Source organism: Bombyx mori, chromosome 10, assembly GCF_030269925.1.
Source record: "Bombyx mori chromosome 10, ASM3026992v2".
NCBI classification, from domain to species: domain Eukaryota; kingdom Metazoa; phylum Arthropoda; class Insecta; order Lepidoptera; family Bombycidae; genus Bombyx; species Bombyx mori.
The window spans coordinates 17,466,751-17,478,239 of record NC_085116.1 but is presented as its reverse complement, the minus strand read 5'-3'; the positions used below and the strand labels follow the sequence as shown (position 1 = coordinate 17,478,239).

The 11,489-nt window shown below is 40.4% G+C and overlaps 1 protein-coding gene across 1 annotated transcript in view; it reads left to right on the top strand.

Annotated features, from left to right (window-relative positions):
* The first annotated feature begins 1,206 nt into the window (after positions 1 to 1,206).
* Positions 1,207 to 11,489, top strand: part of LOC101745314 (protein rhomboid) — a 12,550-nt gene continuing 2,267 nt past the window's right edge. The window contains exons 1-6 of the mRNA XM_062670775.1: positions 1,207 to 1,238; positions 2,003 to 2,102; positions 8,383 to 8,766; positions 9,096 to 9,248; positions 9,616 to 9,791; positions 10,796 to 11,004. Of these exons, the coding sequence (XP_062526759.1) occupies positions 8,431 to 8,766; positions 9,096 to 9,248; positions 9,616 to 9,791; positions 10,796 to 11,004 (874 nt within the window). The 5' untranslated portion in view covers positions 1,207 to 1,238; positions 2,003 to 2,102; positions 8,383 to 8,430. The remainder of the gene's footprint in view (positions 1,239 to 2,002; positions 2,103 to 8,382; positions 8,767 to 9,095; positions 9,249 to 9,615; positions 9,792 to 10,795; positions 11,005 to 11,489) is intronic.

Sequence of the window (11,489 nt, the reverse complement as noted above, 5' to 3'; positions counted from 1 at the left end):
CGTACGTGATACGGAAACGAACATACGTCTTGTAAATTTTTGCCGTGAAGCAGTAATGCGTTTTGGTTTGAAGGGTGGGGTAGCCGTTGTAACTATACTGAGACCTTAGAACTTATATCTCAAGGTGGGTGGCGCATTTACATTGTAGATGTCTATGGGCTCCAGTAACCACTTAACACCAGGTGGGCTGTGAGCTCGTCCAACCACATAAGCAATTAAAAATTAAAAAAAAAAGCCGAGCCTAGTCCTGATCGACAACCTGGAGGCAAACACCGGCCGGAGGCCGATTTGAGAGCTGGCGGCAAAGTCGGTGGAGGGACACGGAAGTCCCCGAAAGAAGAATCTTCGCCGCCAATACCGCTTCCAGCTCCTGGGACAACGAGTTGTCGCCCAGAGCCTCCAGAGTATCCTCAAGCCCTTCTTCCGGCAAATAATCGCCTTCAGATGGGCCGGGAGTATACCCCTGGGCCCACCGCTGGGCACAAGAGTTGTCGCCTGGTCGATCGCTCCCCTGATGGAGTCGACAAGGCGGACTGCCGCGTCGTCGACCCCATCAGGGGTGTTGGGGTCCTGAATCACGGGAAGGTCGACTAGGCGTCTCTTGAAGAGCTCTCAGTCGACCTTCGGTCGTAGGGGCGAAGTCGCAACCCGGGTAAGCCCCATTCCCAGTGTGATCAGAACAGGGAGATGGAGGGTACCCAGGTCGTACAGTGCCTCGATCGTTACACAGCCTATATGAACACACACGTCCAGCACATCGGGCTGTGATCGCGCGGCGGACGGAACGTGCGTGGGTTCATCAGGGCCGATCAAGGAGTAGTCGCCTCTATCGGCATCTTCTAACAGCCACCTGCCCACTGCTGTGTTAAGTCGGGAGCCCCATGCGAGGTGCTTCGCGTTGAGGTCCCCGACCAACAGAGCTGGGCGGCTCTCGTAATTCATGACCCGTCTTGTCACACTCTCTTCAACAGGAAACTGTTAAGGAATAGAAGGTGTCGATCACTAACCTGGTCCCGGGTCCTTCATCTCACTGTTGGAAGCATTTCCACTTTGACACAGCAACCCCAGATGAAACACGCGCGCTCTGGGCACCTCACAATTGCACAGCACAACACCATAGGGGCCTCGTAGCACTGGTGTCCTGGGCATCTGGCGCATGGCGTCGCAGCACGTTCAAACAAACACCACAAATAACAACAACCCGAACAGGCGCATGCTATTATCGAATTTGGGCCAAGGTAACTGAAACCAGGTAGCGAAATAGAAATGTTTGTATTTAGAGGCGGCATCGCGGCACTCCGATATTACCTAGTATCTAATTATACGTTACCTAGTTTATTGCTGAAAATAGGTGAGCCATGTCCTTTTAAATTATTGTTCAATCTTTTTAACAAGGCTATTATTTATTTAAGTACCCACACAACGGTTTTTCCATTTCGGCATGTGAAGGTCCATGTCGAAAAATGGGATCAAAATCGTAGTTGAATTGTGATAATGTTAAGCATCCCTTAAGCTAAAACAGCTCATACCTTGGCATTTTCAATTTTTCTGTGAATACCTACCTCAGAGATAGACTGGATCTTTTCTACATCATAAAAAAACATTATTTAATTTTAAAAAATGTCATTTTTACAGTCCTTGATAGGTACAAAACAAGTTAGTTTTACTTATGAACTTGCAAATTCACTATTCGAAGGAACTCAAATATCAGCATACTAACAAAAAATACTGTTACAATACTATTATAGTATATTAGTTTCACACACTAAAATACTAGTTCCATTGTTTATTTACCCGGCCCATCGCGATGCGTACAGATGTCTACAACGTAATTCCGATATTCTTAATTTTAGTACCTGTTGATATCTCTCGTGTGTAACGTGTTCGTCATATGTGTTATTGATTTTGATTTAATTATGTTTGCACCTATCCGTCAGCATTAAGCACTTGAATCACGCTTATGAGGCATTTTATAAAATGTAATTGTTTTAATAAGTTACAGTTCTGTACATGACCATGCGGCCCCACCTGTCTCCAAGGAAAGGGCGTGCTCGGAGGGAGATCTACTTTTTGTAGCGTCCCCAAAAACCAGACTATTGCACGTGAGTGTACTTGTCTACATTAAACATATACTTGTAATGTGTGAGTGTGTGTGAGTGTGTATCGTTTAATTAAAAAACGAATTTGTATAAAAACTAATTTGTATTTTATAGTGGTAGGACCTCTTGTGAGTCCACGCGGGTAGGTACCACCACCCTGCCTATTTCTGCCGTGAAGCAGTAATGCGTTTCGTTTTGAAGAGTGTAGCAGCCGTTGTAACTATATTGAGATCTTAGAATTAATATCTCAAGGTGGGTGGCGCATTTACGCTATAGATGTCTATGGGCTCCAGTAACCACTTAACACTAGGTGGGCTGTGAGCTCGTCCACCATCTAAGCAATAAAAAAAAGGCCGCGATCGTTAAAAAAAGTTGGAGATTGATTCAAAAGCTTAATTTTTTATGAATTTCATATTAGATAAGCAAGTTTACGGATCACCTGGCATCAAGACCGGAGCTCATATATATCACAACTTAAGCGTTGCCACCCCACCTTGATACGTGAGGTCGATATACCAAATGCATTACATAACGGCTATCCCGACCTTCAAACGGCAGAAACAGGCAGGACGGAGGTACCTATCTGTGCGTGCTCACAACACGCCCACGAACAGTAAAGGATAAATTTACTTAAGTAGTGTTTGGTGTAGATACCGACAAGCTCACTGACCATCTGATGAACAGCGGTTTCTGGAGATCAGAAATATTGTGATTTGGGAATGCTTAACAACGGAGGGAAGATCTTCCACCGAGCGGGTGATATTTACTCGGTAGACCGACGCACACTGTATTATTATCGAGATCTAGCAGAACTTAATTCAATCTTGCGTGAATTTATCTTTTTTTAATTTTACGTGTCATAAAATGTTAATATTAGATGTTATTTCGTATTTCTAAATAAATAAATAACATTAATTATTAATAAAAATCAATTATTTCTTTATTTTCTTTAAAAATATTATTTTTAATACTGTAACTTTGTTCTAAATACACAAGAAATATATTTTACACCCCTAAATATATTCTAAAGACTAAAAAAAATTCGCATAACCTTCTACCCATCTTCCTCCGTCGAGTAAGTTTCTTCTCCCATGTTCTATTTTGCACTGTTGATTTGGAAGATAGAAGTGGATCTGAACCTATCAGGAATTGGTTAAGTACGTCTCGATTGGTGTTAATTCTGCTTGTTTTCCTGCTGAAATGCTCGCGATTCCTCCTATATGTATTCCTTATTGTTCGCTTCTTGAGCTTCTTCTGCTAATTGGTCCAAAGGTAAAACGCATATCTCAATTACTTCTTTTGAGTGTGAGAGGATTTTGTGTATACTAGAAGGCATGTAGTACCAGGAACAATGTACTAAATAAAGTTTTCTTGTCTCTTCGGCATATGTCTTGTGCCTCCAAGATAACAGAAATGTTTGATTAAATTCAGATTGATCCCTGTTATTTTCGCTTACATTTCTCCCATTTAGATTATTTTTGTTGTAAGACTACTTATTAACATTTGAAGTGATCTTGGAGGGTTTCTACAGTTCTCTATGTCATAATATTGTAGTATTTTTTCAATTATAAGGTTATTTTGACCTTTTTTTATTACTTGGAAACCATATATTAAAAATATCTCGCCTTTTCATTGCGCTGAAAACAAAAAAAAATGTATGAGCGGGGCAAATAGGAGCAAGGGATTCCAACTAAATTTCAAAGAACATTAACCGTAGAATGCTATAACAGTGATTTCCCGGTGTATACACTTGCATACATTTTTAAAAGTCAACACTAACACACAAAAAAATTTTTTTTCAAGGTCTACAGCAAAAACGTTATTAATTAATAACATTTCAATATTATAAGGTTCAAACTTACCTTAACGTATCCTCGATGATATAACGAACGATAAAAATGACCAATTATAGCACTTTAAACGACAAGAACAGACCTGTTCGCATTCTGCAATAAAGCAAAACTAAACAATACACTCGTGCTAGTACGCATAAGCTATGTTTCGAGACTTCCCCTGTGTTGTATGGTGTTACACACTTATTAATTTTATTTAATATCGGTTATTTAGTTATACACCTGTGTAATAAAGAGAGTTTTAGGAATATTTAGAGAGTATTATTTTTTAATTAAGTTCTGCTAGATCTCGATAATAATACAGTGTGCGACGGCCCGAATGTTGTTGTTCGGAACTTGTATATATGCGCCTTATCTTGAAAATGTCGTAAGCGAGATTCAGGCATCTGTCAATTATCTTGCGTTGTATGATGGCTACCCGCCACAGTGACATATCTTGAAAGCCACCAGGACCTTTAAAATGGGAAGGTGTGATAACTTTGCGACAGAATTAACATAATTATAATTCTGCGGTTTGATTTGACACAACATTGCACACAATATGACTATATATTTTATATAGTAAATAAATAAATAAATAATGTTTATAGGAGATCTGGTGGTAGGACACCTTGTGAGTCCGTACGGGTAGGTACCACCACTCCGTTTATTTGTACCGTGAAGCAGAAATACATTTCGGTTTGAAGGGTGGGGCAGCCGTTGTAACTATACTGAAACCTTAAAACTTATATCTCAAGGTGGATGGCGCATTTACGTTGTAGATGTCTATGGACTCCAGTAACCACTTAACACCAGGTGGGCTGTGAGCTCGTTCACCCATCTAAGCAATAAAAAAAAAGATATTTTTATTTATTAAAAATATTTCTAATTCAGTCATTTGTTTATCGATTAAAGTTTTGGTTTAGTTGGGTTTTGGTTATGATTTTTTCAGTACATTGGTATCTTTTTCATCAACATGGACGCGATGAAAACACGAGCTCTGTCACGATAGTAATGTGAATTTATCTGTAAGATGTCAAATTTTATGATCAAACTACGTAGCTGAGGTCTCGTGAGGTCTCATGAGTGCGCAGGTCTCGGGCGGTCCACGTTGGGCTGTTCCTGAGCACAGTTCGCGAGCATGTACTATGTTACGGGCGCAATCTACATTAAGTTGAAGCGCTATGACACGTTCGCACACAGCCGGACAACACACACAGGCTTGATTGTTGTTCTTTAAGTGCGACTGCCCATGAGCTCATGAGCTGCGGTACCGACTTCCCCCCACAGAGCACTCGTGAGCTCCTTTGTCTTCCACGCGCATAATAATATTCCAAGCTGTTCACGACTCTACCTTAAAGGAAACAATAAATATTCATTAATATTTTATCTAGATTTCTACATTTTATCAAAGATCTAGACAGTGACCATAATAGAACTAAGTGCGAAGTATATGGAAGTATATTGATGCATACATTTGTCATGTTTGGTTTGACATCCTGTCGATTGTCACTCGTGACGGACGCGTGTAATAACTTAAGTTATAGAATTATATTTGATATGATATGAGGCTACAGGGACCACAACGAGACGCCTATTCCTGCTGCGTAGTAATTGCTTGTAAGCCTGAAAGCCTTCTTTTTCCTACCTATTCTAGTAAACTCGAGGGGTTATGCTAAATTCTCGAAGGGAGTAGGTGAGCTCACTGGATTCTAACCTGATGACGTTGCTAGCACTAGCAAGAGCAGTGCTTCGCAGATTCTACCAACGGATCGGAACCGCGACCCACTGGGACAGCCGTAATGTAATATCTACTACCAACACTATGTCTCACAGTGGGTGGCGGCATTCATATTGTTAAATGGATCCATCTACAGCAAAAAAAACTATAGGTTTGATAAAATTTTGCTTTTTTTTTGTAAAATATCTTTGTAGACGGACAAGCGTATGGCCCACCTGGTGGCTTATCGATTTGTCACAGTTTTGAAACGGCTACAAATATTTTGCAAGTCTATTTCATGACACTTAGTTCAAAAAGTTTATAAATAATAAAATTGATAATTTATTGTGGTTTACTTTCCTGCTTTGTATTTCATTAGGAAAACCCAGAAATATAGTATTGAAATTGTGTTATATGTAGTATAATATAATAATTAAATATTCAAATACAGTACAACAAATGTGTTACAATGTAAAATTGTGTCGAGGAAGTTAGTCGTTATTCTTAGAATTGATTTCTGTGCTAAATATAAATTCAAGATGAAGGTAAATGGGATTCGAAGACGTAATAATATTAAAACAAAACATTGTTACATAACTAACTAATAAGACATTTGTAGCGTGCGCAACTGACGCTTGAGACAGAGGGACTTCGCCTCTCTCTGTATTTTGTACCGTATGTTTCATGGGGAGTACTCCGAGAAATCGTTTGAAATTATTTCATCATCTCGTAACTTTTACCAGCGCACCAGCCGCCACCAGAGCAGAGCTCATCCATACTAGCTAGAACCACTGCGTACAATCACAGTGCGTTTTCAGATATATTTTTTACCGGGTCTGGAATGAACGTCTCTCCTGGATGTTACCGATATTACTTAGTCTGGCCATAAATACTGTTACAATTAAAAATAAATAAAAATTCTATTGCAAATACATTTATTACTTTTACACTGTGTGTTAGTTTAATACAAAAATATAAAACAATTTAAAGTATCAAAAGCTTATTCGAAGTGGTCTCCATTGACTGCAATACAGTCCTGTAAACGTTGAGGCCAGTTATCAATAGAAGCACGCACTCTTTCCATGGGAAAAATTTTCACTGCCAATCGTATGGATTGTTTTAGGGACTCCAAATTATCATGTCGTTTAGAACAAGCCCTCTCTAAAACTGACCATAAATCATAATCCAGTGGATTAAGATCGGGACTAGGCGATGGCCGGTCTTCAGCTCTGATGAAGTCCGAAACGTTCGTTTCCAACCAAGACTGCGTAGACCGAGCTTTATGACCTGACGCCGAGTCTTGCTGGAAGGACCATTCTTGATTATTGAACATGGTGTTGTTAAGGGGCTTCACTACCTTCTCAAGAATGGTATCTTGATATACTTGTGCCGATGTTTTGATACCTTTTTCAGAAAAGTATGGCTCAGTCATCCCTTCATAGCTAATACCCCACCAAACCATCACTGAAGTCGGTTAGTGCCCACGTTGCACTCTGTCGACTAATTGGGAAGCTTCCTTAGAGCTTTGAGCATAAATACGGTCATTTTGTTTGTTAAAATGTTGCTCAATTGTAAACATTTTCTCATCCGTAAACAAATTTTTTCTATGAGCTCCCTTTGCGTACCGCTTCAGTAGTTGTTTCGATTTTACCACCCTATTCTCTTTTAAATTATCAGTTAAGAAATGACCAGTACGTCTCTTATAGGCTGCAAGTCCTAAGTCATCTTTTAAAATACGCGACATGGTTCTAGGTGCTATCTTCTTCTCCCGAGATAAAATCTTTTGCTTTCGGACAGGATTTCTTCGAATTCTTTCCCTTACTGCTTTGACCACATTTTTCGTACGAACACTACGTGGACGGCCAGATCTTTTTCTGTCACAAACAGAGGAGGTCTCATTGCACCTATTAATAGCCCGGTACACAAACATTTTACTAATACCAAGCGTATTTTTTTAGATCTTAGATGGGTGCTCGACGACGCCGACGACGACGAGCTCACAGCCCACCAGGAGTTAAGTGGTTACTGGAGCCCATAGACATCTAGAACGTAAATGCGCCACCCACCTTGAGATATAAATTCTAAGGTCTCAAGTATAGTTACAACGGCTGCCCCACCCTTCAAACCGAAACGCATTACTGCTTCACGGCAGAAATAGGCAGGGTGGTGGTACCTACCCACGCGGACACACAAGAGGTCCTACCACTAGTTGAAATCACTCAATGAGCAATCATATAAAAATGACAGATTCCAAATTCAAATGTAACATTTTGTTTATTTTTAATTGTAACAGTATTTATGGCCAGACTAAGTATATCTCAAGACCAGTTCCCGATACTTAAAAAACTTTTCTAAATTGTAAATATTGTAGATAAAGCTACACATACGTTAAAGATAAAGTGAATAAAAGGCTTCGATGGGTATTCTCAACAAATAGCACAAAACGGAAACCTTTTAAATTGTTCAGTTGGTAAATTCATCTGCCCGGGTATCATGGCTTTGTTTTTAGGAGACGGAGTACTAAACAAACTTCACCAAACGACTTTACAAAATGAGATATAGAATAAGATCCGATTTATCCCGATTACATATTAAACTATTATACTACATATATGTGTATTGGGAATAAACCACAATCAATAAAGGAAAACGCGATTTCTATTAAATGGCATTAATTTTATACGTTAAAAATGTAGTTTCCGTATTGTAATATAAAGTCATGGGGTTTTAGACATTGAGTTCCATTCCTGCAGTTGGCTTGGCCGGTGACAGGCGGAAGATGAAACTTGAAAATGGCAACAAATCCCGCGAACTGTGCGACAGACTGACGAGGGACTCACCTGCTACTGGATGGAAGGTGCTACCAGAAACAAGACTTGCAGCGCAAGCCTGGGTGGAGAATGAAATCCCTGGAGAAAGCAGACAACTGCTAGTTTCCTCGGAAAAACCCCTTCAAATTCACGGTGTAGTCAATCTCAGTGCTCAAAGCTATACCGAGAAAAATCCAAAGAAGAGAAAAAAGAAGCAGAAGAAGACAAATTTACAGAAGCGATTAGAGAGACTCGCGGTCTTATTGAAGCCTCCTTACTTTATAGTTACCATTATCTTTATTATGGTGAGTTTCAGAAAAAAAAAATTGTTCAATTACTTGCAATTTTCTAGTAGTGTGGAGTATTGTGAACTCACATTGGTTAATGGCACGATTTAACCTATTATATTTCCGCGGAAATAAATCATGCTTTTTGGTTTCAAGTGTAATTAGCCCAATCTTTACTAATCTAATTTTACTGAAAAGCACAATATTCTTTTACGTTTAGCCACGCTAACGTTGTGTCACCTATAGGCTGGCAATCTATTGACTTCATCAACAAAAGGAACGGTGACAATATTTATAGATTATAATACCATAAGCGCGACTCTCATGATGTATTCTATAATTTTAAGGTATGCATCCACTTGTTGGTCTCAGAGGAAGTTCGAGACATGCTGGAGTGGACTCCAGAGAAGTGGCGGACAGAACCTTGGCGTCTCCTAACGTACGGCTGTATCCACGCCAATCACCTACATCTAGCACTAAATGCACTTGTAGCTTTAGCTGTAAGTATCGATCTTTTAAAAATAACAGTTGACTAACACTATTGCAAATCATAAAACAATGGAAAATCTTACGGGCTTAAAAAATATATTTACCAACAATTACGCCACGGAAACTGGACCCGTGATAAGTTCGTAAAGAACTTGTGTTACAGGTACCAGATAACGGATATAAATGTAAGATTTTTATTATACACATACATATATTTAGTATACATCCATAACCCTGGAAAATACATTTATATTTATCATACAAATATCTTCCCTTGGCGGGATTCGAACCCGCGACCCCCTTGTGTAGTGACCATGTCACTTACCACTACACCAGACGGCCGTTATATGTGTCATATGTTTGAAATTTTACCTTAAGGTAGGTTGGCGCTTAGAAAGAGAACAAAGGTGGTGGCGCCTCGTGCTGTTGTGGTGCGGAGGAGTGATCGCCGGAGCCCTAGGCGCTGGAGTCCTGCAACCCCATGTACCGGTGGTCGGGTCTTCGGCCGCAGTGTACGCACTTCTAACGGCTCATTTACCAAACGTTTGCTTGAGGTAAAATTATTGCTTTTGATTTCCGTACAAATTTTAAAGGAGGACTTTACAGAAATTCTGTTATATCTATGTTTTGGTGTTAATAAATCAGGATATAATTATTATTATTATAATATCATATTCGGCTCAGGCAACGTGGCAACGCAAAGCCGCCCTCGTCCAAAACATTTCTTGTTGGTTCCTCGGAATCCGTTCTCGGTGCTTTTAAGCTCTTCAATCACCAAAACTGTTCACCGAGCCCATAAAACCTAAAATAGCTACTGTTTATTTTACCAACGGATGATGGCCAAATATATTTGGTAGCTCGAGGAAGCCAAGTTCGCGTGCACCTATGTTTTATAATCAATGTATTGACAAACTGCTTATTCGGATCAGACCTAAGAAGAAACACTAACATACCCGGATACAAAGCCTTGAATCTCGTATAGAATCCGGATCAGTTGTACAGAAATCAGCGTCTCCACGATCAAATCTAGGACCAACGAGACGATATATCTGTGATTTTTATATACATTTTTATATATTTCTTATATGGTTGGACGAGCTCACAGCCCATCTTGTGTTCAGTGGTTACTGGAGCCCATAGACATCCACAACGCAAATGCGCCACCCACCTTGAGATATAAGTTCAACGGCTGCCCCGCCTTTGAAACCGAAACGCATTACTGCTTCACGGCAGAGATAGGCGAGGTGGTGGTACCTAACCGCGCGGACTCACAAGAGGTTCTACCACCAGTAATTACGCAAATTATAATTTTGCGGGGTTGATTTTTTTACACGAAGTTATTCCTTCACCGTGAAAGCCAATCGTGAACATTTGTTGAGTACGTATTTCATTAGAAAAATTGGTACCCGCCTGCGGGATTCGAACACCGGTGCATCGCTCAACACGAATGCACCAGACGTCTTACCCTTTAAGCCACGACGACTTTGATTACTTAAGATGGTCTAAATGTGAAACAGGTAATCTGTATCCGTGTATTATGAATTGTTTTTAATTCCAGATTTGGCCACATTCCACTGTGGTGGTTCCGTCCATTGTCCGTGGTAGTGCTAAGCGCGTCTGAAGGTTACTGTGCGCTGCTCCCGTCGGTGCCGCCCCCCCAGAGCGCCGCCGCAGCTGCCCGCGCGCCCCCCTCCACTCACATCGCTTGGTCGGCGCACGTCTTGGGAGCTGCTGCAGGAATACCTCTTGCGTTCATCGTTTTCACTGGTTTGTATTCTTACACCACACTAGTCATCTCTACCAATTAATAGGGGTCTGTTTGAATTATAGGACATAGTCTCTGGTACAATTGTACAGATTCTAAAAAGAACTAGTGGCAGGACCTCTTGTGAGTCCGCACGGGTAAGTATACTTGAGACCTTAGAACTCATATCTCTAGGTGGGCTGGCGCATTTACGTTGTGGATGGCTATTGGCTCCAGTAACCACTTAACACCAGGTGGACTGTAAGCTCGTCCACCCATCTAAGCAATAAAAAAAGAACAGTTTTTGAAAACCATGCTATACCCGAGTAACAGAAGTTTTAATTTAATTTGTAGATAGATCTTGTTTTCCGGTTTCAATTTCTATATTTATAAATAACTTCCGGCTTAAGCCGAGAGAACTTCAGACTTTGTTCAAGCTGCTTGAAGGCTCGTTCTGTAAATTTTCTGCAGCGAGCCGAAATTTTTACTGCCGTTAATTTTCTCAGAT